At 39.8% G+C, this 27,492-nt stretch overlaps 2 protein-coding genes across 3 annotated transcripts in view; one reads left to right on the forward strand and one right to left on the reverse strand.

Annotated features, from left to right (window-relative positions):
• col4a2 (collagen, type IV, alpha 2) overlaps window positions 1-15,429 on the reverse strand; it is a 147,619-nt gene extending 132,190 nt beyond the window's left edge. Inside the window, exons 1-3 of one of the 2 annotated variants that reach the window (XM_042333939.1) lie at window positions 15,131-15,429; window positions 6,552-6,683; window positions 6,114-6,171 (exon numbers count right to left, since the gene is read on the reverse strand). In XM_042333939.1, coding sequence (XP_042189873.1) covers window positions 6,114-6,171; window positions 6,552-6,631 — 138 coding nt within the window. In that variant the 5' untranslated portion in view covers window positions 6,632-6,683; window positions 15,131-15,429. Of the gene's footprint in view, window positions 1-6,113; window positions 6,172-6,551; window positions 6,715-15,130 lie in introns of both variants that reach the window. The other variant, XM_042333938.1, reaches the window with a different exon arrangement.
• Window positions 15,430-15,953: 524 nt separating this feature from the next.
• Window positions 15,954-27,492, forward strand: part of LOC103177556 (collagen alpha-1(IV) chain) — a 101,692-nt gene continuing 90,153 nt past the window's right edge. The window contains exon 1 of the mRNA XM_007891779.2: window positions 15,954-16,227. Within this exon, the coding sequence (XP_007889970.2) occupies window positions 16,153-16,227 (75 nt within the window). The 5' untranslated portion in view covers window positions 15,954-16,152. The remainder of the gene's footprint in view (window positions 16,228-27,492) is intronic.

The following is a 27,492-nucleotide window of genomic DNA, read 5'->3' on the forward strand; positions in this document are numbered from 1 at the left end:
TGATGGGGTATAAATCATGTCTCTACGTCAATCAGTTATTGAGATCCTTCTTGAAGTGCAGACAGACATTGTTGTTTTATTAGTATATAGAAGATAAATAGAATTGTATATATATAATAATAATCCTTACATTTGATATAGTGCTTTTCACATCTTCTAGACATCTCAAAGTGCTTCAAGAATATGCTGTAAAGTGAATTGACCGTATATTTGTGGGCAAAATGCGGCAGCCAATTGCGCACAACAATGTCCCACAAACAGTCGTAGATTGAAAATGACCAATTTATTATTGTTTTTGGTTTTGGAGGGATTATTATTAGGCGTGTGGAGTAAGGAAACGTGCCCAAGGTTTCACCCTACCTGGAATTGAACCCAGGTCTCTTGCTTGCAAAGCGAGTGCTCTAACCACTGAGCTACAGGACTCCATATATAATAATATAATATATATACACCCATAGACACACATCATCTTATATCCATAGTGCTCAAAGGATTGTAACTCAAGGCTCTACATAGGAGCCTTCTACTTGAATTGGTTATTGAGTGGTAAATGTATATTAAAAATAGAACCATGTGAGCTACATTAGAGAGTAAGTACTTGGCAGTGAGGATACTCAGAACATGAACCATAAAAATCAAATGGTTGGTGAATTTTCCAGCCTGTTGTTAGCAACTCAACTCCTGCAGAGAGACGGATAATGGTCCAGGAATACAATCTCAGGGAAATTTGCTGAGTGGTTTTTCCAGTACAACTTTTGTCATTAGGGAACAAACTACCATTACAATGGCATCAATAGCTTTAATGTCAATAGGCCAAGGAGAAATTCTGGGCTTTTCTATCTCAGTTAAAGAAACCTTCAAAGCACCCTTTGTTTTATACAAAATCTGTGTCAAGGATCGCAAGGCACAGATTTTATAAATGCTGCTATAATCAACTCAATGTATTCATTTGTTTGCACTCTTCAAATTTCTATTGAAGTGCTCTTTGTGACTATAAAAGGAGATGCCCACATAACATGTATTCTTAATGTTTGACATTGTGGGGACTGGGACTTCTGCCATGAGCAAGCACCAATCAGCACACAAGACACCTCAACTAAATATTTACCTCTTCAGCACTTTCGTTCCTCACCAGTACTCTTGGCTTCAACATTGCAGTGAAATCCAAATATACAAATCCAGTGTAAGCAATTTCCTGACACAAGCAACTAATTATCATGAGCAATACTGTGTATCTTATGTACAGATAAGATTCTGAGCAAAGTTACTTTATTATATAGTCTCTGCATTTATTTATAATAATTAATTTTTCATTAATTGATTTATTTATTTATAATAATTAATACAGAAGTGTTATATCTCATCACGATACAGATATGTCTCTATTATGTCTGATACCAAGCCACAGGGGAATCCTCAGCAATAATAATAATAATCCTTGCATTTGATATAGCGCTTTTCACATCTTCTAGACGTCTCAAAGCGCTTCACAAAATATGCTGTAAAGTGAATTGACTGTATATTTGTGGGCGAAGACACAAGGTGAAGGAGTCCCAAACAGTGAGTGCTCTTAGACGTTAAGAATTCCGGCAGTAAAATTCCAATGGGAATTCCTGTCATGTGTTTTGAGCCATTTCAAAACTGTATTATAAACAATATCAAAACAAGGATTATTATTAATATTTTGAAACATTGATATTTTCTTCTCTGTATTTTACCACCCAGCCTCTCCTTGGGGGTTGTGGGTGGGTGTGGAGTGAGGGGAGGGAGCTTGCGGCGAGGGTGGGTGCGTGGGGTGATGGCGGGCGCGTGCGGCGAGGGTGGATGCGTGCGGTGAGGGTGGGCGTGGGCGGCGAGGGTGGGCGCGGACGGCGATGGCGGGTACGTGAAGATGGGTGCGGTGAGGTTGGGCGCGGGTGGCGAAGTTGCCACTGCGGGCTGGTGCGGGCGGAGCGGGTTCGGGCGATATTGGTTCTCTCTTAATGTGTTGATGGGAAATGCTCCAGAAGCCAATCTTTGGAGCAGCACCTGCACATTATCAGCCAGTGTTAGTACTATGCGCGAGTAGACCTGGTGTCGGTCGGTGGCTGAGCTGATAACCTTTCCCGACTCCTCTTAAGAATTCCTTTCAGGGCATTCCACATTCCACACTTCTCATTCCACATTCCACCCTCCATCGTGCAGGCCAATGCGTCCAGTCTGGCTTCAGGTCCAAGTACTGCGACAGAGCCTGAGCGAGGCGGGGCAGGGGGAGTTGTAGTATCAAGCCAGTGTTAATTAATACATCACAAGTTTCACTTTTCACTCCAGGATTCCAAATGTACCTCATCGGTGATCTATACAATGTCAGAATAACTTCTTTCAACTCGTAGACAAATGCCCTCATAATGTAACTAAGTGTCCCTGGTTTAGCCTATCCTATACAGCAGGGGAAATAAGTGGGCAGGGTGCTTCTGGGTTCCTAGACAAAACTGAACACAGCTATATAAAGCCATTTTAAAGCTACTAATAATAAGATTCTACAAGGTTATCAAACGGTCATTCGTGGTTTAAATTGCAGACAAATTCCAATTGCGTTTAGAATAGTAAATCTCCACAACAGAGGATTTTTGAAGTGAATCAAATAGAAAACTACATCTTGTGGAAGCTGAAGTTGTATGATCCACCAGCCAAATGTAGTAGATGTTTATGGATTCTTTCTGGTGTAAATGGCTGCTGCATTTTCTACAAAATATCACCAGACTTAAATATAATTGCTTGTTTTGACATAGGTACGTTAAAATGTATGCTCTCTTTTTTCTTTAACCAAATCCAAAATCAATTGGTATTGCATTTGGAGACATGGGTAGTTTTATATACTTGGTCTATATCTTTCTACATCTGGAGTGAAAAGTGCTGACACAATCACTAATTCAAAACAACCAAGATGAAAAAGATGTCAAACAAAAGGAAGGGTAAGAAGATTATCAAAGATCCAAGAAAACCCATCAGCAGTTTATCAGTATAGGTGCTAGATCCCACCCAGGAATCTTTAGCAGCTGCAGCACAGAGTGACTGGGGCCCACTGAGAGGATCATAGAATCATAGAATCATAGAATTGTACAGCACAAAAAGAGGCCATTCGGCCCATCGAGTTTGTGCCGGATCTTTGAATAGAGCGATTAATGTCAATCCCACTCCACAGCCCTTTCCCCATAACCCTGCAAATCCGCGCTCCTCAAATACCCATCCACCGCGTTTCTAAAAGTAGTTATCAAATCGGCCTCAACCACCCTTTCAGGCAATGCATTCCAGAAATATGAAACAAACCCAAAAATGAGTTTGTAACAATAATATAAAGGGAAGAATAAAACAAGAGAAGAAAAGGAGGGTCAGAAAGCTGGAACAACACTCCATGTAGTCTTGTCAGTCTTTGGCAGTGCCAGACTACCTTCAATTTTTCTCTTTGCTGATGGACACTGTGTCCTGGTTTTGCAACATGAAGGATGCTAAGGATTGTGCAATGGTAGGTTTTCTTCAGTGTAGCGGTAGATTTTATGCCAGATTCAATTTGGTGAAAAGTCTGTTATTCTTCTAAAGAACGCAGGTTTGTTTTGTAGCCTATTGCCTTTGCTGTTTGAAAGAAACGTGGAGACTTTCTCCTGGTCTATATGGCCATCCTAACCTAAATTTAAATAAATTGGACTATCCAATTGATACTTCAGGATGACGCAGGTTAACTGACTTTTATTTTCTGGATCAACATTCACTTAATCCCTCATCGATTGTTATTCTTTTTGACCGTGCCTTCAGCTCCCCTCTCGACTCTCTACCCCCTCCTCGCTCCCGCCCTTCCCTCCCCTCACCCTGACCATTTCCCCCCTGCTCGGGTCCTGACCCAACTGTACAGCGCCTTGGGACGTCCTCCCGACGTGAAAGGCGCTCTATAAATGGAATCTTGTTGTTGTTGATTACATTTTATATAGTGCTTAGCGGTATATATTTTATGTGGAAAAACACTTTAAACTTTAAGTAAGATATTAGATATTTGTTTCCCTGACCGGACCTTATTGTCCCAAGTCATAAAAGCTTTGCAGGTCTGGCCTTGAGTGGGTTTTCATAATTTCCCTCTTTCCTCAGCTCCCCCCAACCCCAGGTCAATCTAGCAGCCAATTCCATGAAGGCTTTAAGACATCCTCCTAAAGTGAAACAGGCTATATAAATATACAACTGTTGTTGTTTATCACATGGTCTGGATAGTTTAGCAAAGCAGTAACTAATCCATTATCAGAAATGTTCTGTTTTCTGGGCGTTTTCAAATATTCCACACCTAATTCAAACTTGAAGCGATTCAGCAATATTGCGTCAATTTTCAAATGTAACTTTGTAAACAAGTCATTGATGCTTGTACAATTGCACGTGCAAATTGCTAGTATTTAACGGAGACGCATTTGCATACAAAATAAGTAGAGACATTATGAGGTGCAACTTATATTCATGGAAACACACAGAAAACAGTTTGTGGGAATCGTGTATGGAGATCCTTCATGAACCATATGTGGCTTGTGACTATAGTTCAACAATGTTGGTCTAATATGTATTTTAATTGGCAACAAGCACAGATTACAAAAATCGAATGGCATCCAGTTTTATTTGGTTCCACTGTCTATTATTCATTCTCAGTTACATCAAATCTTCTGTTAGATTATTCTGAAATAAGGGAAGCTTCCTCAAGGAATGTAGTCAGTCTGACATCATGTTTTACTTTATCTGGAGTTTCATCTTATTGACAAATAATGATTTTAAGCTTCTGAAACTGCTTTGTAATCAAGTTATAGATAATCAAAATAAATGTAAGCAGCACTTTCTTCTCAGCGATCCGAAAAATTCAAAAAAATATTCATCCTTGCATTTCATATATGTTGTCAGGCCATCTCAAAATGTTTCACAGGGTTTAATATAAAGTGTAGTGACTGTATTTGTAGGCAAATGTAGCAGCCAATTTTCACACAGCAATGTCCTATAAAGAGCCATGAAATTAATGACTAATTTTATGTGAAGGATTATTGGTCAAAACACTGGGAAGAACTACCTTTTCTTTGATTAATGTCATGAGACCTTTTAAGAGCCCCGTGAACAAGCAGATGAAGCCTCAGTTTAACATCTCATTCAAAGGACAGATGACAATAATAATTTTAAAAAGTTAATTAGATAATAAAAATAATAAAAAGTTGCAAACTGTAAAGCGGACATGGTATACAGTCTAGCGTTTCCAACTGGAACTAACCAAAGACAGCATTACTGTTACATAATACAATTACATGATTTCTCTTTTAATGATCATGCTAAAAGGGAGCATAGGTCAATCGCAAAAATTGGCTCACAATTCAGTGTTAATTATTAATCTAGTAGTTCCACTAGTAGGTCCTGATGTAGCTGGTATGGAAATAATAACTGTAGAGATGCTACAGGATTAGTATCAAAATCATAATGTGATTTGCATCTGCGCATGTCACTGAGTGCCCGCACAGGGTCCCAAATTAAAGTAAAGTCTACAAGTGTAAAAGCCTACAATGTAACAGTAGTTATTTCAGTCTTTGCCCTTCTTTTGATACTGTACATAGAAAAAGTGGCTTCTTGTTGCTATTTCAATATACAGACAATCTATTGGCTTGGACCAAGGATGAAAACTTATCAGGGTAGATTAGTTTGAGAGCTCGTTATGCTGATATACTATGTAGCAATAGGAGCAGAGACGAATGCTCAGTGTTTCAGAGGTACACAGGATGCTTCTTATATAAAACTACAAACAAATCACCAATTGGAAATGCAACAGTGCATAATAACATATATAACATGTTTTACCTCTCATTCAGACTTAGCATCATCTCAAAGATAACACCATAAGTTTTCATTTTATATCCAATATATTGCCCTGCAGTTGTTATGTTAACCAATAGTGAGAAATGACACATTTTGATATTGATTTACAACCATCCATAAAATACAGAATATTTTATATTAGATGAATTGATTGCTCCACTAACTATTTTAAACACAGCAAGAGATGGGATCATATTTGCCCGTGTCTAGTGCAGTGTTGTGCTGCAAACCAGTCTTTCCTCATTACTTACGGCTAGAACTGCATCAGCCAACAGCATAACCAACACAAATGACCATAGTGGCAGAAACCTGTTGAAAAAAATTATGTTTATGAATATACATTTACAAACAGTACACATCAAAATGTCAATTCAGTACAGTGAGATTAACTGATATTAATTCGATAGATTTTGTAACGAGTTCATTTAAATTCATGATCAGGCAAAACAATTGCAATGCATGAATGGTATTCTTGGGAATCTAAATAACATTGTAGGGAATAGTTCTGTCATTATTTACATCATAAAATCACTTCTATTGTGATTTCCTTATAATTTCAGGCAAGCTTCTTGGTTTGGTTTACAACTTTGCTACTTATCTTGTAGTTACCGTATTTTACTGTTTGCTTTAAATTTGTCTTTGATACAGTACTTCCAGACCACTGCAAGAAAGGGAAAGCAACAACTTACCGCATATTTACTCTCTGAAAATCTTCTACTGAAACAATTCTTGATTGGTTGGCCCTTCCTGTCTTGAATGGGCAGCCCATGTCCACGCACTCTTTCTCTCTCTCTCTCGTTTGCTCGCTCACTCTTCTATTCCTGAATGAAATATTACATCAAATCACCAAATCTGTCAGAAAATAAAAATACAGAGGTAAGAATAGATCATTTCAAATCAGTCCAATGAAAAACACAAAATTACTTTAAGTATAAATACTTCCTACCACTATTGTGTTTGCTACCATAAGTGTTGATTTTACTGCAGTAAAAGAGCAGGACTTAGAGCAGGCAGTAAGTACCATCATGCACACTTAGCATTGTAGCCTTTTTCCACTTGGTTCTTAATCATGCTGCTGCCTGTTTTGAGTTAGAATTATTTAATGTTAGTTAGAAGCTCTTGAGACACGCAACTCACTGTCATTACCATCAATTCAGAAGAAACCACAAGTAAATAAAACTGCCCCATTAACTTCAAAGCAAAGAAAATACATTACTATCTTGTATTTATACCAAAGTATGTTTGTTACTGTATTTATATAGTGTATAGTGTATAGCCGCACTTACAAAATACAGTAAATTAGTGGAGGATCTCTGTCTAGAATAAGGTGGATATGGTAAATTACAGGGCAGTATTGTTGTCAAAGCCACAGTCATGTGAACAGCTGCTGAAATTAAGGATAGGGTGAACTACAACATGGAAACAAGGTACTAATAGTTTGCAGAGAGCTACTGGTGGTGTCCACTGCAGAATAGAATGTCAAACTTAAATTCCTGAAATTTCCAGAGGACACAAAAAACAGGAACTAACACCCAACAGCTCAATCCTAGCAACTTTCACAGTTTTCCCAAATTCTGTAAGCAGGTAATCCTCCTTCAAGGCACATCTCAAGACCCTCTGCTTCAACCGAGCCTACGGCCACCATCCCACCCTTCCTGCCTTGCACCCTTCCTTATCCTAAATCCCCCCCGCGTGCGTCCAAATCCCTGACTGTCCAGCACCTTGGGATGTCCTCACAATGTGAAAGACACTATACAAATGTAATTTTGCATTGTATCCTACCAAGCCCACAACACTGTCCACCACAGATTATTCCTGAAAGAAATCCCTAAATTTGCTAAATCTATTCCAAAGCTCCAAAGTACTCCTCGTTGATATACCTAGTTCTACTACCCGTAAGATCTTGCAAATTCAAAATTCTGCAGTCATATTCTCTCTCATCTCTAATTTGTACATCCATTGCATCCATTTGCATTATCACCCAAACCAAATTACATATGTACATCACCTCAGTCTTTGTCAGGCTCCACTGGCTCAAAGTCAAAGTCCTCACCCTCACTTATAAATTCCTTTACAGCTTAACATCTCTCTATCTCTCCAATCTTCTTCAAGTTCGCTCCTCTGCTGGCTGTCTTCTGCTCGGCTAACTCAAGCTTGCTGTGTACCTTTTATCCCCTACTCAACATTATTGTTGATTGAGCATTCAGCTATTACAGCCCAAAATTTGTAAACTAAGTCTGACAAAAGCTGATGCCAGGAAGGAGGAACAAGCAGGAGACCAGAATTAGAAGAGTGGAGGACACCTGCCAGAGAACAGGCCTGGAGGAATTTTCAAATATTGGGAGGGGTTTTGAAGGGTTTGTGAAGAGATTTGAAGGTCAGGGCAAGAATCATGAAGTCAATCCACTGAGGTACTAGATTCATGGAAACCTGGCGCAAATGGATGTAATTGAGGGATAAAACAGAATATGAATGAGTTGAGTTTATGAAGGATCAATCAAGAGGTTGACCAGGAGAGCATTGGATAATTCAAACCTCAAAGTTATAGCCTGTTGTCTAGCTGTTGCACAATCACCCAAATTAATTTGAACCAAATATTTATGTGCAAAAAAATGTATGAGGAGAAAGTTGTGTCTAAGACAATTAACACTAAGAATCTTGATAACACATCCTATAAGTTTCTAAGGATAGCGTCTATTAAAAGTAGGAAACTGAAACAATTAGGCAATCATAGTATCCTTAATTCATCACTTTATGAAATATCTAATTAACACCAAATCAAACAGAGTCCGTGTATTTGGCTAGTTTGCTGCAGACTAATCTCTGCTGATGTGCTGATATTTCAGTGTTCTTGCATATTCTCAGTATTGGTGAACCTAATATTTAGAATAATAGAAGTTCTACCTGAACAACATAACCTTCCCTTTTGAAAGGTGTTCATTAACCATCAAGTGCTGCAATATATCATCTTACTACAATATCTACAGCTGTGTATATAAAAACTACTGAAACAGAGTATCCTTTTTCAGGCAAACATTCTCTTCCCGTCACATCAAGCTGTTAGAACCCAAGTGCAGTGTTAGAACTTTCATAAGGTTTCACGGTTTTGTCACAGAATGTTCTTTTCATCTTGTGTGATTTCAACAAAAGTCATCTAAGTTCAAAGAAGTTCCTGTGTCTTTCCACATCAAAGGATTTTTAAAAAAAACTTTTAATTAAAATCTTTTAATAAAACACAGGTTACTTACTATAAACCTTGTGAAATAGAGAACAGAGTAACATAAATGAAAATAGACACATGGAAGAACAGGGATCAAGCTTGGATCAAGTAGTCAATTGTATACAAATATCAAAGGATTCCCCCAACCCCCACCCAAAGTACAAAACACGACTGATGGCACAAAGATGAGAATTTCTACAACAAATATCTCAGTCTTGTAGAATCTAAATGATGATGAAACATCTGTCATCAGAAAGCTAAACACAGGCTGCTGTTATTGCACCACAGGTAACATATCTAAACCTGCGTAACTAAACAGTGTTCAGAAATTGTGCAAAAAAAAGAATAATCACTCTCTTATGTTTTAACTTCCAGCCTTTATCTTTGAATGATTTTTTCCCATTCTTTTCGCCACCACTGAAGCTTTCCCAATTGATTTTCTATATTTCCTCACCATCACACAATAGCTTATTTTCTGAAAGTTCATCATTTATACTTTACTATATTTGGCACCGACCCTTGTATTAGTCCCACAAGGTCACAAACAGGAAAGGATGAAGAAGGCTCACTTTATTTCATTTGCACAATATCCTATGACAGCATCGAACAGTTTCTTCTGTCCTTCTTTTTGGGGGTAGGGGGAGGAGATGGAGGTGGTAAGCGTGTTTTACTTTAAGCTGAGCTGACTCTGAGGTGACGTGTTTGGCAACGGAATATCAGAATCAGGTCAATCCTCTGGCAATCTCTGTGGTCTTGTTCACGAGCCAGGCTGATCTGCAGTACTCCAGGGCACTGCTAATGAAGCCACTCTAGTTCATTGGCAACACTTTGTGACACTCCAAGTCTCTTTCAGTTACTGGAAGCAAAGATTCTTCCTATGCAGCTCCTATTAACCCTGCATGCCAAAGCCACAATGGGTATTGTGGTCTTATTTGCATAAGCAGTGGGAAGCTTGCCAAAGCTTTCAGCGACAAACTATACAGTTTTAGCTGTTAAACTAAATTAAACGGAATAAAGAATTTTCCAATGTTGTAACCCAATCGTAAATCTTAAAGACAGTAATCTTAAGGCTATAACTATAAGACAGTTCACATCTCAGAAAGTATATATTTACACTGTAACTTACTATTAGCGGTTGAAGCTAGGACACTGGACATGCTAAAAAAAAACAGCTGGGTGTCGGACACACACAGAATCCATCCTAAAATGAAAGCTGACTTCTCTTGTAGCTCTAATTTTGCTGAAGAGTTTCCCTGCATTGCTATAACAAACAGTTTAAGTGCCTCTGCTATACTTTTGTCTTTTGAACAATATTGTCGTTTTCCGTTTCACTCCTGTGAATTACAACAAGTTTTACCTATATTTCGGTGTTGAAAAAGTGCTTCAATTGCAAAACCACTACAGTATTGGCACCTTTTGCCAGAAAACGTTTCTTGTAACATGAACTCCACTTTCCAAAAAGCTAAACACAGGCTGTTGTTATTGCACCACTGGTAACCTATCTAATCCTGCATAACTAAATAGAGTTCCCTGTATTTAGCATCATTTGCTCATCTTCATCCCAATTCCCTGTATCCTCTAATACCTTTCCTCTATATGTACTTATTAAACGTACTCCTAAGTTGCTCTCTCAGGCTTGATCTTCTTCAATGGGAACAATAATTGGTCAGGTTATTTACTGTTCTTGCAAACACAGCAGCCAACGACTTGTACCTTACTCACTTTCTTCATCTAGCAGTATGGTTAGCCTTATGGTCTTCTTTGAGCTTACTCACATTTCTTCCATTGCTAAAGCCAGCTACAGGCGGCTCATTTTTCTTTTATGTGCTAAATATTTCTTTTCCACTCAGTAATTCTTAATTTAATTTCCCAAGAAGTGCAAATGTATCCAAAGCTTAAATAGTATTGCCATCTCAGGTGAGATTCTTTTAGAACTTCCCATACGTTAACAAGTTGTAAAGCTTTGTAATCCGATAGGTAATTTTGTTCTCTCCCCGGTCTAAGCCCTCATTATTATTAATTATTATTATGCACTTCCACCTCCTTACATCCTCACTAATTCATTCCTTACCTGGATAACAATACTATGCAATTCCTTCATGCCCCTGCTTTGCTTTCATCCCTCTGTCTATAGCTCTATAAAAAAACAAAACTTGCACTTATATAGCACTTTTAATGTGGGAGAATGTCTCAAAGTGCTTCATGGAATGAGAGGAGGAGGAAGGTCGGGAATAGGAGAAAGGTGGCCAAAGGCTCAGTCAAAGAGAAAGGTTTTCAGAGAGCAGAGACAGAAAATGTGAATTGGAGGGATTTAGAAAGAAAGTTTCAAAGAGCAGGGCAATGTGCATGAATGTTCACCCACTGATGGTGGATCAAATAATGTGAAGCAGGCCTGAGATAGAATTAATGGCAGTGGACTAGGAATGCACGAGATCATATTGGTGGGGTGAGGTAAGGGTCTGGATCTTTGCTCCACAAACTCTGGGCCATTTTACACCACCCCACCCCCCACGCCCCATCATCAGGAGGGTCAGCCACTTTGCCCCTGCCCTCTTGAACTATCTCCCAAAATACCTCTGCCTCAACTCTTCCCTGTCTAATGATCTAGCTTTCTTCCCACCTGATGATCTTCATACTATCAGCCAACTCTCCCCCAACCCCACCCAAATCTATCTATCACACATCTCTGGCTTCCTCCCAATTTAGGTTTGTAAAGCACTTTGAGACATTCTCCCAACATGAAAGATATTATATAAATGTAACTTGTTGTTATTGAACAGGGAGCCAGTGGAGCTTGTTGAGTATGAATTTAGGTCTGAAATGCTGTACACTGACCAGCGCCTTGGGATGACCTCCCGACATGAAAGGTGCTATATAAATGCAATCTTTTAGTTGTTGTTGGAGAGTCCAGATAATTGTGAGCTTATGGGTGAGGCAGGGTGATGGGCGAGGGTATGGGGTGATGGGCGAGGGGGGTTGGTGGGTGATGGGCGAGGGGAACTGGGGATGACGGGCTAGGGGGGTGATGGGCAAAAGGGGTGATGGGCGAGGGGGTTGATGGGCGAGGGGTGGGGTGGGTGACGGGCGAAGAGTGATGACGTATGAGGGGGTGACGGGCGAGGGGTGGGGTGGGTAAAGGGTGTGCTGGGTGATGGACGAGGGGTAGGTGATGGGCGAAGGGGCTGATGGGCAAGGTGTGGGGTGGGTGATGGGAGAGGAGGGGTGATGGGTGAGGGGGGTGAGGGGTGGGTGAGGGGCGAGGGGTGGGCGACGGGTGAGGGGTGGGTGACGGGCGAGGGGTGGGTGACAGGCGAGGGGTGGGTAGGACGGGCGAGGGGTGGGTGACGGGCGAGGGGTGGGTGACGGGCGAGGGGTGGGTGACGGGCGAGGGGTGGGTGACGGGCAAGGGGTTTTGGGTGACAGGCGAGGAGTTTTGGGTGATGGGTGATGGTCGGGTGGGTGATGGGCGAGGGTCGGGTGGGTGACGGGCGAGAGTGGGGTGGGTGGCGGGCGAGGGTGGGGTGGGTGACGGGTGGTGGGTGACGGGCGAGGGTGAGGTGGGTGATGGATGAGGGTGGGGTGGGTGACGGGCGAGGGTGGGGTGGGTGACGGGTGGTGGGTGACGGGCGAGGGTGGGGTGGGTGACGGGTGAGGTGGGTGAACGGCGAGGGGTTGGTTGATGGGCATGTTTGAGTCTGGTATGGGAGGAATGTGGCCTCAGTGTTCTGGGCGATCTGAAGCTTGTGGAGGGTTCAACTAGGGAGAAGGCGCCAAGTGGGATGGCTTCATTTTCATCGATGTTCAGTTGGTCACAGAGAGAGAATTGTTACAGTGCCATTGACCAAATGTACCTCGGTGCTGTGGGTGAGACAACGTAAGTTTGGCCTCACCTAACCACTTGGCGACTACTTCTGATATTCTCTCCTGAACTTTCTAAGGAAAGAGTGCTGTGCGTCTTGGCTCTTCACCTGGTTTCTCAATGAAAATATGTGACTTCATATTCTCAATGAAATTATAATAATATAATAATCCTTGCATTTGATATAGCGCTTTTCACGTCAGTAGGACGTCCCAAAGCGCTTCACAGAACACACTGTAAAGTGAATTGACTGTATATTTGTGGGCAAACGCGGCAGCCAATTGCGCACAGCAATGTCCCACAAACAGTCGTAGATTGAAAAATGACCAATTTATTATTGTTTTTGGTTTTTGGAGGGATTATTATCAGGCGTGTGGAGTAAGGAAACTTGCCCAAGGTTTCGCCCTGCCTGGAATTGAACTCAGGTCTCTCGCTTGCAAAGCAAGTGCTCTAACCACTGAGCCACAGGACTCAAAATTTGGTGCATTCCTGGCACCTATGTATGTCCATTTTTTTGGTTTAAAATAGGGACAATCACACATTGGTACAACATAGTTGCACAATGTATGTATGCACATAAATGTATTTAAAACATGGATCTCATAGAACCACTAAATCGACTCCTCATACAACTGGTGTGAATAGAGAGTCAACACTGTTTCAAATAATAGAACCAGAACTATATTGATGCCAACAATATATTGGCAACGTTACTTTGTATCTTGCAATCTCTGCTTGATGTCGAGTGATGAACAGTGTGATCTTTTATCACTGCTGGCAAACTTGAAATTTTTTAGGGACTGTGAAAATGTTCACATCTGGAAACGGCGATTGTGTTTCACGTGGCTGATCTCAAAATGTAATAGAATATCTTACGATAATCACTCCCCTAAATAAACTCACACTATACATTCATACATTGTACATTCATACAATGGTGGCAAAAAAAAAAGCAATTGACGATTTCCAGGCAACTCGATCCTATAACTGCTCTGAGGTTGCTCCAAGCACTGAAGGCAGTGTACCTGACACAAGAATTTATCACTAGTACAACTATTCAAACAACTATAGTGTTTTCTCTGCTTTCTCTCCGTTCAATGTTCACCCTCACATGTCCCACAGAATAAACTTAGATCTGTTGTCACAATAAACATTGCAAATGATAGTTAGAATTTCTATTACTGAATTATTGCAATCTATATCTGAAAGGATCCAATGGCATCATAGCGTAGGCTACTGGCTGTATAAGCAGAATTGATAAGACACTGGGAGAAACCTTATGCTCTCCAAACTTACTGTAATGTCAATGCAGGATGAACTTGAAATTAAAACTATAGGTCAGATATATTTTGCTGTAAACATAGTGGGGAGTTTGTCAATCCGAATTTCAGGGACTAGATTTAGAAACGGCATAAACAAGTTTTAAACAACTAACCTGGAGTGCTGAACACAAATGCAACTGTGAACCATTCATTGCAATGTATTTATTGTATTTAGCACAAGATTAGAGTAACAGTGGACTGGTAGGTCTTTAATTACCGATTAGTGATCCCACACTAATGTGGGTCATTGACTTGACATTAGAAACCCCCACCTCCCTCTCCCAGTCAGAATGGGCGTGACAAAAATGCCATCTCAGTCAGAGGTCTTTCATTCCACCCTGACTGCAGATGAAGACACATGTCTATTTCTCACCCATTATGTTGGCTCTTTAAAGACTGAAGGGAACAGATTCCAATGAAATGTGGATTCTCTGCAGACTCCCAACATTCCACATAAATCACCTCAAATTTATAATCTGTGATCTACATACACAGCCATCACATTCATGATGGTATTTGTTCAGCAAATGTTGTCCACATTAACTCCTCTATCAGAACAATTGATCTAACAATAGTCACAGTATCTTCAGCACTGAGTTTGCTTCCACATTTTTCGATTGCGTGTTGATCGCAAGTGATTTTCTTACATTATATACCTGTCAGGTCAAATATTAAGAGTAAATATCCAAAGGATTTTATCACAAGGATTTTCTTCACTGACTAACTGCCAATATGAAGTTACAGAAAGTCACACAGATCCTATCACATCGACCTCAGCCTCAGAGTCTGTCCCCTGGAAGCTGTATAAAGTACCACTGATGATTAACGTTTTACATCCTAAGTATAAGACCACCGAGTGTTACTCACCGCTGCCTCCAAGCTCTGTGTCTGGATCACCAGCAAAAAGCTGCAAGCAGCCACAGGCACTTTAAACTAAGCATTGGATGAACGTCACAACTAGGTAAAAATCTACATTGAAGGTAATGTGTCCCGTAAAAACACGATAAAATAGCGTGTGCCCTGTGCTCGCTTTATCTCCTGCAGCAATTCCTGTTTTACTTTGGTAAATTGATGTTAGGAATGGAGATCTTTTCTCTGTCTCTGAGCTCAGTTTGCTACAACTGGGAGGTTGCACTCCTTTCCCAGTCGATCTTCAGCTCCTCCCACCATCCAGTTTTCCAGCCCTAAATCCCCTCTGCAATGAGGGAAATTATTGTGTTAACCCCTTGGATGCTGAACCTTTTCAGCATTTTCCCTGTTTATCTCTCCATCCACACAACACCCACCACAATTCTTCACATTCATGTTTAATGTAGTTAAAAATTAACCTACCTGTTGAATGTCCTTGTTCTCAGCATGGCGAATTGACTTGCTCTGTTTATTGCAAGGTTCAACATCTACTTAATCCTTTGGTAACTGCATCTGTATTTCTGAAACAAAATTAAAATTCACATGGTGGTGTGAATTGACAACAGCATACAGTTTGTGAAGTCAGAGTAAAGGATTTCAACAGACATTGTGTAAATAGGGAGAGAAACATGGGAAATAGCTGAATCAGGTCAGTACTAAAGGGTTAAAGAGACTTGCTCTCCACACACCCCACCCGCCCTTTGCTAGTTTTATGCTTTTTAGGGCTGGAATACTGGGATAGTGGGAGGAGCATGGAAGAAACTGAGGATCGACTGGGAAAGGAGTGCAACCTCCCAGTTGTAGCAAACTGAGCTCAGAGACAGAGAAAAGATTTCCACCACTCCCAGCTTAATTTTTACCAAAGTAAAACAGGAATTGCTGCAGGAGATAAAGCGAGCACCGGGCACACGTTATTTTGCAGTGTCCTTGCGGGACACATTGCTTTAAATGTAGATTTTGCTTGTTGTGAAGATTATCCAATGCTTAGTTTAAAGTGCCTGTGGCTGCTTGCAGCGATTCTGCTGGTGATCCAGACACAGAGCTTGGAGGCAGCGGTGAGTAACACTCGGTGGTCTTACACATAGGATGTAAAACGTTTATCATCAGTGGTACTTTACACAGCTTCCAGGGGACAGACTCTGAGGCTGAGGTCGATGTGATAGGATCTGTGTGACTTTCTGTAACTTCATACTGGCAGTTAGTAAAGAAAATCCTTGTGATAAAATCCTTCAGACATTTACTCTTATAAGTAGTTGACCTGGTAGATATATAATATTAGCAAGAAAATCCCTGCTATCAAGAAGCAGTGTAAATCAAACGAGCTACATTGTTGGAGATGTTTAAAAAAAACTCTTCAGTGCTGAAGATATTGTGACTGCTTGCTGTTGGATCAATTGTTCTGATAGAGGAGTTAATGTGGACAACATTTGCTGAACAAATACCATCATGAATGTGATGGCTGTGTATGTAGATCACAGATTATAAATTTGAGGTGATTTATGTGGAATGTTGGGAGTCTGCAGAGAATCCACATCTCATTGGAATCTGTTCCCTTCAGTCTTTAAAGAGCCAACATAATGGGTGAGAAATAGACATGTGTCTTCATCTGCAGTCAGGGTGGAATGAAAGACCTCTGACTGAGATGGCATTTTTGTCACGCCCATTCTGACTGGGAGAGGGAGGTGGGGGTTCTGATGTTAAGTCAATGACCCGCATTAATGTGGGATCACTAATGGGTAATTATCCAACACGCTATGTTACTGTCATTGTGTGTTAGGACAAATAAGTGACAATGAGTTTCTGAGAAGTAAAGGAGGATGGAGCAGGATGTTTTTTGTTATATGTTTCTGTGCCTGCTATAGGGAAGTGTCTGGCCTCTGTTCACCACTCCCTATACTTGAGGTCCATAATTTAGCATGCTGAACATTGTGGCTCTCAGCCTGCATCCTCTCGTTTCCTAGCACAGCACTATGGAGCAGCACCCCATTGTGTGCCACCCCTCCAGCCCAGGACTCTTTGCTAACTTCTGCATCTTCTGCCTCAAGTTTCAATCGCAAACGTTCTACTATTATCACAGCTAACAACATTTGATCTGATTTGTGAATTATAATTGTAATTTGATAGTAAATGGTGAGGACAGGTTTGGGGAATGTGAGCCTTACTAGATCTTACTAAGATCTATTCCCCGCATTACCATCTGATGCCATTTCAGATGTACATTGTGGCAATTCATTATTAGAGACTTAAACTTTCTGTTATAATGTTCTTTCAAACTTTATTTGCTGTTATTTTGTAGTTGTCTGATATGTGAACGCAGACAGGAGCCCAGGGCATTTGGTTCTAAATTGCAATATTTGCAAAACACATTTAAGTCATTAATTGTGACTTCCATTTGCAAGATTTGCAAAACATGAATTGTGAATCCACCATTTTCTCATTTTGCCAGCTTGGGATTTGTGATTTATTTTTCGTCATTCACAAATCTTGTTGTGAATTTAAATGCCAAAGGTTCATAAGCCAGTTTAACTCAAACGTCCAGTTTACAACTATCATATTTCATACCCCCCAATGAAAATTTGAATCAGTAAGTCATTCCTGAAAAGCGACATGATGATAATCCTTTAGGATCCATCCATGATAATGATCCTTAGCAGCAGAAGGACCTTTGGAGCTGGCACTTTGTTACCTAAAATCAACATTTATCAATGCAAAAACTATTTCATCATGTATTTTATTGATGTATGAATGCTTTTTAGTGTGAATGTTTCTTTTTCAATTTTTAACAATTTCACTCCCCCTCTTCTGAATAGGTTTGCCTCTTTCTTCTGCTGGGGTGTGGTCCAATAGGCAACAGGCACCCAAGTGACTCTTTTTCATGTATGAGCCTTTACAGTGAGGGCCAGTAGGCTGGTTCAGCCTGACCACCAAAAGCCCCAGGTTGTGATTTTGTTCATTGTCTGATGAGCTATAAAGTCTAGCCGACACTCCGGTGCAGTACTGGGGAAGAGTTACATTGACAAATGAGTCCTTAAAACTGAGGTCCTGTCTGCCTGTTTCGGTGGATGTTAAAGATCTCATTGCCCTTTTTGAATAGAGTAGAACATTTCTTCTGGGGTTCTGACCAATAATCTGTCTAACAAAATTAATCATTCACTTTTGTCTCTTTGTGGGAAATTGCTATGTACAAACTGACTGCCGAGTTCTCCTACAAATACAGTCATTACACTTCACAGTAAACCCTGTGAAGTTTTTTCGAGGCGTTTCAACAATGTGATAAGACACTGTATCAAATCAAAAGGATTCTCGTGTTATTAATATCCACAAAAATGTAATTTCAACGGGTCCCTGGTCAATTTGAGTGGAAATCCCTTGTTGAATTTCTCCAGCCTAACCTGGGCTCATAGGCTAAGTTTACCACTCCATCTGCTGCTCTGGCTGAGATCAGCTAACTCAGTACAAATATGTGCTTGTTTAATCAAGGGAATCCAGGGATTGGGAAATTGATGACACGTCTAGTTTACACCTCGTGATAAGATCAGTAACTCCCACTGATCAAGCGCAGCACCACCAGATGGAATGTAAAGCTTTGCCTACATTACCATGACAATGTGCATAGAGGTGCTCTGCTTTGTGGGTGCTGCATGTTGACTGTGTATACTCCACCCACAATGTAGTGTAGTTGATGATAATCTTTTTTGCAAAGTCCTCTTTTTTTTGTTTCCCTCTTTTCTCCTGGAGTCATGTTTCCAGAAGAGGTCATTGGATAGTAATCAACAGCAAGAATCCTAGATGATATTCCCCCATCTTTAGCCCAGCATAATCTAAAGAGCTGAGGCCATCATGAGATTCCGTACTGCTACTCTAAATTATCTCGATTTACCTTTGTCCTTACTTTTGGTTGTTATTCCCTTCCTCGCCATCTTCAACTCACAGCCTGGGCTCAGGTGCCCAGCTAATGGTGTACATTACGTGAAATCGCTATATAAATGTAAATTTTATTGTATAATTTCTCTATTCAGGGTTCAATTCTGGGGTCTTCATGACCTAAATGGCTCAGTTTCGCACTTTACCAACTAAGCCATCATGGAGCCAAAATCTTATCTGATTACTTCTGCTATTTGTAGATTGTGCTGTCTGCCCTCACTTTTACCTTCCTTCACACTATCCTCTTTCCCTCACTTGCTCTTTATCTCTAAATAAAGTTGATGTGGAATAGGGGATTGTTTCTCTCTCTTTCACTCATTCAAAACCCCTCTCTACCATTCCAATTAGTTTATTCAGCTCAAAGTATTAATTCGGTGAATTTGGTGGCTGTGTTAATATCTACCTGTACAGCAAGAGGCAAAGGTGCTGAGGATACTGTGAGATTATGTGCTGAGAGTCTCACTTAGAACAATTACTTATTCCTGCTTGGATCTGCACAGGCTCCATTCAGTCTCTATAGTTGACCCTTCTCACCAATATGCCCCTGATTGTTCCCTGCAGCTATTTCTTCTGCCTGGTATTACTTTGATCATCCTCCAGAGCCAGCTCTTCTCAACTTCCCAAGTTGTACGCTCACAGCGAGGTCTGTTAAAAGCTCAATTTCAAAGGGTTTCTTTAAACACGCCTCTTCTTCCCAGCCTGGTCTGGTTCCAAACATTTACTGAGTGCTTGTTCTTCCCAGCCTGTCTCTGAAAGGCATTCACAAATATTTATTTTCTCAGCTTGGCTCGATGTTTCCCTGCAGTCACCTCTTCTTCACAACCTATTTCTATTTGTATTGTGCAGTCACCTGTTCTTGCCTGTCCAGTACCAAAGCAACACATGGTCTGCATCCAACTCAAGAGACATCCCATATTCCACATGGCTCAGCGTGGCACAGTCCTCATGTCCCAATGCCCTTCCTATTTGTTGCCCCACATTTAATTCATTTATTTCATTTTAGGTCCACTTATGCCAAGTTTCTTCCCTTGGCTTAGTTAAACAATTATGCAGCTTCCAATTTCCTAGATGTTTCTTGGTCTGCTAGCATAGTTCCTCACTGGGCAATGCCTTTATTGATTGAAATATGAGATACCCCTATGTCCTACCATGTTCTGGTATGCATTGGAGCATATATTCACTGCATGGCCATGTTACCTGATCTCTTCATATAAGTTCAAATCTAAACATGTCTCTTCAAACTGGGTCTGCTTAGGACAGTGTAGTATCTTCCAAATTAGGGTATCAGCATCACTATGTCTGAATGGCAGCTATTCAAAGTACATCATTCAAGCAATAATTTGTAAATTGCCGGAGCTTCTTGCGTTGTTTGGGCTAGTGTAAAATCCCGCTAAGCACATATATGATCTTATTTTCTCTATTCTAGCATCATAGCCTGGGATTGGAGCCACAGAAAACATGCTGATTTTTTTAATGTAATATTTTTATATTTTTCTGTTTTGGCTACTGTGGAATTTGCCCTGCAGTATAAACAAGCAGTTTCCACAGCGCCAGGAACCTCAGGCAATATCACAAAGCTGTTTCTGGAAGTGATTCTGCAATGCAAATATCCAACTAAAGTAATATGTTTGAGTGGGAGAGTTTATCCACTGAAGCACGGGAAAAGGATCTACTTGTAAGCTATATTTAATGGCACCAATGCTGTCATACACAACCTTAGCCTGTGGGAATGGCCTATGTTTGAATAATTTCCAAAGTTAATAATACTGAAAACCTTATACTGTGTTTTAATGTACTTGGTTCGCAAAAGGATTTGTTAATAGTGAATCCATCAGATACCCCGACATGGGTGAGGTCAGCTTCCAGTACTCTGTCCACATGCTGATCTTGATTCTCTGAGGCAGGCTTGCAGGCAAAGGATTTCCAGAGAGGGTACCCTGAAATGCATTAGGGTACCCATTAAATCCATAACTATTGTTCTTTTAGTTAGGCTTATTTCTGTTTATTATTATAACTTATTACTCACCCCTCCCTTGCCTCCTTCAAGACCCGTCTCAAGACCCTCCTCTTTGATAGTGCCCTCGGTCACCCTCCTGCCCCCCTGCCCTCCACCCTCCCTGATCCCAACCTCTAGTTCCGGTCCGAAACATTGATTATCCAGCGCCTTGGGACATCCTCCCTATTTGAAAGGCGCTATACAATGTAATTTTGTTGTTGTATTACGTTAATTTGCCGCGGTGAACAATTTGCAAAACTTACCCTTGGATTTGGAAAATTACTGATGAGGAGAAAATTTATCCAAATGTCTCTCCATCGACATCAAACTTGAGGTACAGTGAGTCACTAACATTGGTGAGAAGTACTTGTTAGATTTCACTGTGTATTGAGTATAAATTTGCTTAATTCATTTTTTAAGATTTTATGGTTTATCAAAGACATACCAGAGGCACTTAACATTTTATGTTCTGAATTCAAAACATACAAAGTCCTAGTGACTTGAAATACATTATTTGAATTTAAAATTGTGAAGCTTCCATCATTTTCTGCAGCATTTCAGACAACATCTATTATGCTCATGATAAAAAAAATTAGGATTTTTAAAAATGTACTTTAATCCCTCCAAAGGCATGCACATTTCTGAATTAAGTGCATTACAGTGGTCTAATTCTTAGGCTAATGGACTTCCTATCAAAGAACAATTAGATCAGTGTTAGATGTGAAAGTGTGTTTAAAAGATGTATTTTTCTGCTCACAAAATTGTGAAAGGAACCAATAGATTCTGCACTGAAAGTTACATATTCTGGAGGATTGGACCTTGAGCACAATTCCCTAGCTTTGTGCTACATTCTAAGAACGGTATTTGAATTTGACAGTGCTATCATAGCATCTATTGCTGGCTTCATTTCAGTTTCCAACTACTCCGGTAAAGGTGAAGTGGAGTTAGTTTGGATCCTTGTAATAGCACAGAACCCTGGGGACTCCTATAGACATAATAATGGATAAAATCTTATAAAAAAGCAGTGCTTACTAGATTAGTCCAATGATTTAAAATAGAATAAAATCTTGTATGTGTGCAAAATCCTAATGGGTGATGAAGTACTTTTTTACATAAAGTACTGACATTTGTAAATAAAACTGAAATTGTTTATTAACAAAAGATCTAAAGCATGGGTATTAGCCTGGCGGAATAGTTATTAGCCACGAGATGCCTATGCATGGAAATTCTTTCAATGTAGTGTTTCAGTGCACTGTGAGAATGGATAATAGAAAATCTGTTAATAACAAAACTCAATTGTGTCAAAAATCAACTGTTGAAAGGGATTTTCAGCACCATGCGTATTAAACTGATATTATAGTACATTTCTTTCTTCCAGACTGCCTCCTGGCTCTTGCGCATTTCACAGTTTCTCCTCCTGACTCCCTCTCCTTTGCTCTCGGCTCCGTTTTGCCTTATCAGCTGATACAACACCTCCGGTAAAAGAGGAGTAGCTGCTTTTCGGCATAATCTTATCAGTGCGATTCAGTTGCGGGTAACAAAGTTAATGAAAAGCCATTACCAGTGATTTCAGTGTCATGATTGTGGGAATTTGTCTGTCCCAGACCCTTCCTCTTTATGAAGCCCCCAGATTGAGACATGATTTCTAACTTCAACGCCTACAAAATATACAGTCAATTCACTTTGCAATACATTCTTTGACGCGCTTTGAGATGTCTCGAAGACGTGATAAGGCGTTATATCAAATGCAAGGATTATTATTATTACAACACAAGCAAATTAAATTCTGCACATGGTGTTTAACTAAAATGAAGCGTGCACTTTGTGATGTGCTGTTGAAGTGTGCGTGTTGTTTTTTAGTGGGGGGTGAATTCCATTTCAGAGATTTCTTCAAAATCTCTTTAAAGTTTTCTATAAGAAAAAAATGCGTCACAGGATTCTAAGCATGGGTATACACTCTGATTGAATAAAATGAGTTATTATCTATAGTTAATAACTGTATCCTTGTCCTGTTGAAATCTATGCTAGCTTTACTAAGGACACTGTTATAGGTCTAACCACAGGTCTAATTACACTGGGGTAAAAGCCTTGAAAGAATATTTAGCAAATGAAATGACCACAGTTACTGTGCCTGCTGTCCATGGCAAATTCATTTCTATGAGTTGTGAGGTCTAAGACATCCAGAAGCTGTTTCACATGCCAGAAAGTGCATTCTGATTTGTGTGATATATAAAAATCTAAACTGTGCCTGACAAGGAAACTTCTCCACACTCCAGAGAGTCTACAGCTTGATACCATTTAGTTGTTTACGATTAGAGTTGTGAAACCCTGCCATTGAGGGCTGGATAAAACTTTTGACTAAGCAGTCACGTTAGAAGTACTGTACCATCTTGAAATAGCTTCAATAAGACAATTTTTTAAACTTATTGAGATATATTTTACTTTGATGGCTAAAATAGCAATCCTTTGGCTGAGTCTTTATGATGGCCAATCTACATAAATAGCTGGTAGCTATTTTATATTTATGCCCCTTGTCTTGGCCTAGCCATCAAGTGGAAACAATTTATCAACATCCACTTCATCAAATCCTTTCATAAATAGTAAACATCTCTCTCAGAATCAGCCAAATAAAAATACACGTTTCTCCCGCATGACTGAATAACCTATTACTGTTGTAATCCACCACGAGTCTGCTTGTTCAGGAGAGGAAAATAAATAATAAGGACAATAAACTTTTGGGGATCTGGTCAAAGTGGATCTGTGAGATGGTGGCTGAGACAAACTTTATGTGCCAAAGTCAGATTAACAAGTCAATAATGTACTGTACTTCATTCTGACCTGTTTGTTACAATGTCAGTGCTGAGTGAAAGAGACCATTTCATTAAGAAAACAACTGCACCAGTTAACTGTCCATTGAAATGTGTTCTTTTACATTTTTTTATTCAATGTAATCTGGCAACCCTGGACAAAAAATCCTATATAGTTTACAAGATATGATTTACAGTAATGCCTTTGAGGAACTTCGAGTCGCCCTTCAGACATGAAAGGTAAATATAAATATCAAATGTAAGGATTATTATTGTTCAACTATTTGTTGCTGAAAGTTGGCTTCAAGCATTTCTATTTAGCTGTTCCTGATTCTAGCTTCGCCAAAATCTGCCGCATTTTCCCCTGAACTAACATTGGAAACCTAAATAAAACTACATGCTTCATGTTATGAAGTTCCCATAGAAAAGACTAATACCATAATTTTAAAACGTACTGTGAATTAATTTGTTGTATCGTTTGAAGCCTGAGGGAACTCAATACTCAAACTGCCAACCAGTCAACCACTACATTGTTTCTGTAATATTCACTGAGAATTATCATTTTGGACAAAATGAGAAGTTATCAAAATGAAAGTTATATAAAAGAATCGCTCTGTCAGGAAAATGTTATAAAAAGATGAGAATGTCAAGATTTAATGGAGATTATATGGGAGGCTGGCAGTGTGTATAGCAATAAATAAGATAACATGGCTTTGTGGATGGAGCTGCGTGCCAAATGCAAAATAATAACAATGATCCTTGATTTGATACACGTTAAACTCCTGATAACTCAACATTGGCTTAACTTGTCATGACCACTTAACTTGCCATGCTGTCAATATCACAGACATTTCCAATGCAAAATGTTAATCAAGGATTCCATTACTTGTCACTCTACTTAACATGTGACAAGTCGCATTCTAGAAATTCTTGTAAGTACTTGCAATATAAAATTGAGCAAATACCACAACAACAAAATTGTATTTGTATAGAGCCTTTCACGTCAGGAGGACATTGAAAGGTGCTGGACAATCAATGTTTCGGACAACAACTCGTCTTATAAGATGATACTTTGCATCACAGAGGCTCCTGCCCTTGCCTGAGACTGGTGCCATTGCTTGGCGAAGGTTGGGCACACATGCTCAGATGGAGGACTGGGCCATGCCCTATCCTGTGGTAGCACCAGCGCTATCCTGTGATAGCATCCGCACCAGTCACAATGCCCCCCTGGAGGACCTATGGTTAACCTGCCACTCCAGGTAACTCGACACCGAGCCATTTTCCCTTTATACTACAGAAACATCTCAAAGCACTTCATTGAATTTACTGTAAGGTATAGTGACTGCACATTTGTAGACAAAATAGGAGCAATAGAGATCACAAGGTTAACGCTGAACATGGGGAATAACGGACACTGCTGGAATAACTAATTATTTGGAGAGGTGAAGAAAAGCAAGCAGCATTAAAGGTAAATCTGGAGCTTGTACCATAAATAGGAGAAAGAGACACTCCACTGCTACACCTGGAGTGCTCATTGACTGGCATTCTTGATGTCTCCTTTTTCATTCATTGAATAATTCTAGTATTGAATGATGTAAAATCTAATTGCTTTTAACGTTTTTTATTTGCAGTTCTCAAAAGATCAGAATATAATTCTGAAGTTCTGTTTTGTATCTTTATTTCACCAGATCCACACTTTTAGACATAAATGGGATGGAAATTGTCATATGCTGTATATACCGTTACTAATTATCACATCTTATGTGGCAAATTTTTACAGAACATTGTGACATATGTTTGGCCATAAAAGCAACTGACTTTATTCTGAAATAACATTTCCTGGGCTCGGGTGCGCGTGCATTTTATAACTCACGTAAAGATGGACAATAAGTACTTAAAAAAAACTGTCGCTCTTTAAGGGCCAAAAAAAAACTTTGGATGGAAATCCAAGATGGTGATAGATAAATTTGAACATATGAGGTGGGGGTAGGAGTAGGGATGTTGCCACCTAATGGTCATTCAGGGTATTCCTGTCATAAAGCATAGTCCCAGAGAACAATGTCTAAGCAAAGCTGTGTCCACTACAACGACTGGGTATTAATATGAATCAACAATTGGGATGGAAGTCACTTGTATCTTCCATTCATTGCCTTCAAGGATTGCTCAGAGCCGTGCAGAGCAATAATAGCATGGATGGCTAGGAATGCTGAATTAATGTTTGCCTACGAAATATGCAGTCACTACATTTTACAGTTAATTCTGTGAAGCGCTTTGAGAGGTCTCAATGATGTGATAAGGTGCTATATCAAATGCAAGACTTCTTATTATTTTATGATTACAACACTGTAACATGGTGCTCTATAAAATGCAAAGATTATTATATATCCTTAAGCCTTTTAATAATTGCCATTAATTGTATCTAGATCTCTGGTACTAATTTATGGAATATTTAAGGAATGCTAAGCGTTTTTCCCTGATGTCTGTCTTATACCTGCCTTCATGCTACATTTGCTTGTTCCATCTGAAAAAGTAATCTGGCAAACGTTACGTAAAGGAAAAGGTAAGAGTGATTTTACGATGGTGTGGCATTCCTTTGTGCTTTGGTCCTGTGCAGTTAGAAGCAGTGCTTATTGTTGTGGGGTTACCGAATATTATGCTTTGAAGATTCTCTTCAAGTTGATTTTCAAAGGGAATGAGTTACACTAATTGCTGCGTGATGTGATGTTATCTATCGAAATCTGAAAACCATCTCTCTCTTCAAGGATTGTATAAATGAGCATCTCCATCCATTTGTGCAGCACAACTGGTATTCTGTTTGAAGAAATATGTGAGGGCATGAGGTCAGGACTAATAGAGGTAAATCCAAGACTGATTGCGAGTTTGACCAGCTAGCTGTTAAATGTGAGCTGTCTTCTCAGACTATTGCCTGAATGGACCATTTGAAGTTGTAGTAGAATGAAAGTCAGCCTTGTGAGACACAGAGAGTTTATAGAACAGCAATCGCTGTAATGTAGATGATTTCATTGATACGGTGACTGCACAGCTCATGAGCTGTGAAATTGAGGGTGAGCTGTGTCACCATTGTGAGTGGAAAGAAAAGCATATTAAATGGACAGCAATGCTCATTGGTTTTCCAAGACCAGTACTCATGTTACATATTTTTATTTACTTTCAGTGTCTTAGACCAAGAGGTCATGCAGCCCTTTTGAAAGATTAAGGGGCCAATGAATGGGTCTTGGATACCTTCAGCTTTCGTGGAGGCTGTGTGTCTGCATGTTCAGGTGTATGTTAAAGATCCCATGGTACTACAGTAAACCCCTGGCTTACCAGACTTTGGGTATCCGGAATTTATATCTAGTCCAACTAGGCTTGAAACAATTTTTTTTTTAAATTGTCAGGTTTCTACTAACACAGATCTTGATTACGTTATTTGAAGATTTTTTCATAATACAGAATTTCCATGTAACCCACGTACATGAATATTGATGGACAATTGCTATATGCACTGTTCTGGGACCATAAGAATGCTCTAAGATGTAAGGATCGTACAGAAGCCTGATGATTATTTCTGAAATGGAGCTGTCGGTAGTTTG

The sequence above is a fragment of the Callorhinchus milii genome, unplaced genomic scaffold (assembly GCF_018977255.1).
Source record: "Callorhinchus milii isolate IMCB2004 unplaced genomic scaffold, IMCB_Cmil_1.0 Scaffold4, whole genome shotgun sequence".
NCBI classification, from domain to species: Eukaryota; Metazoa; Chordata; class Chondrichthyes; order Chimaeriformes; family Callorhinchidae; genus Callorhinchus; species Callorhinchus milii.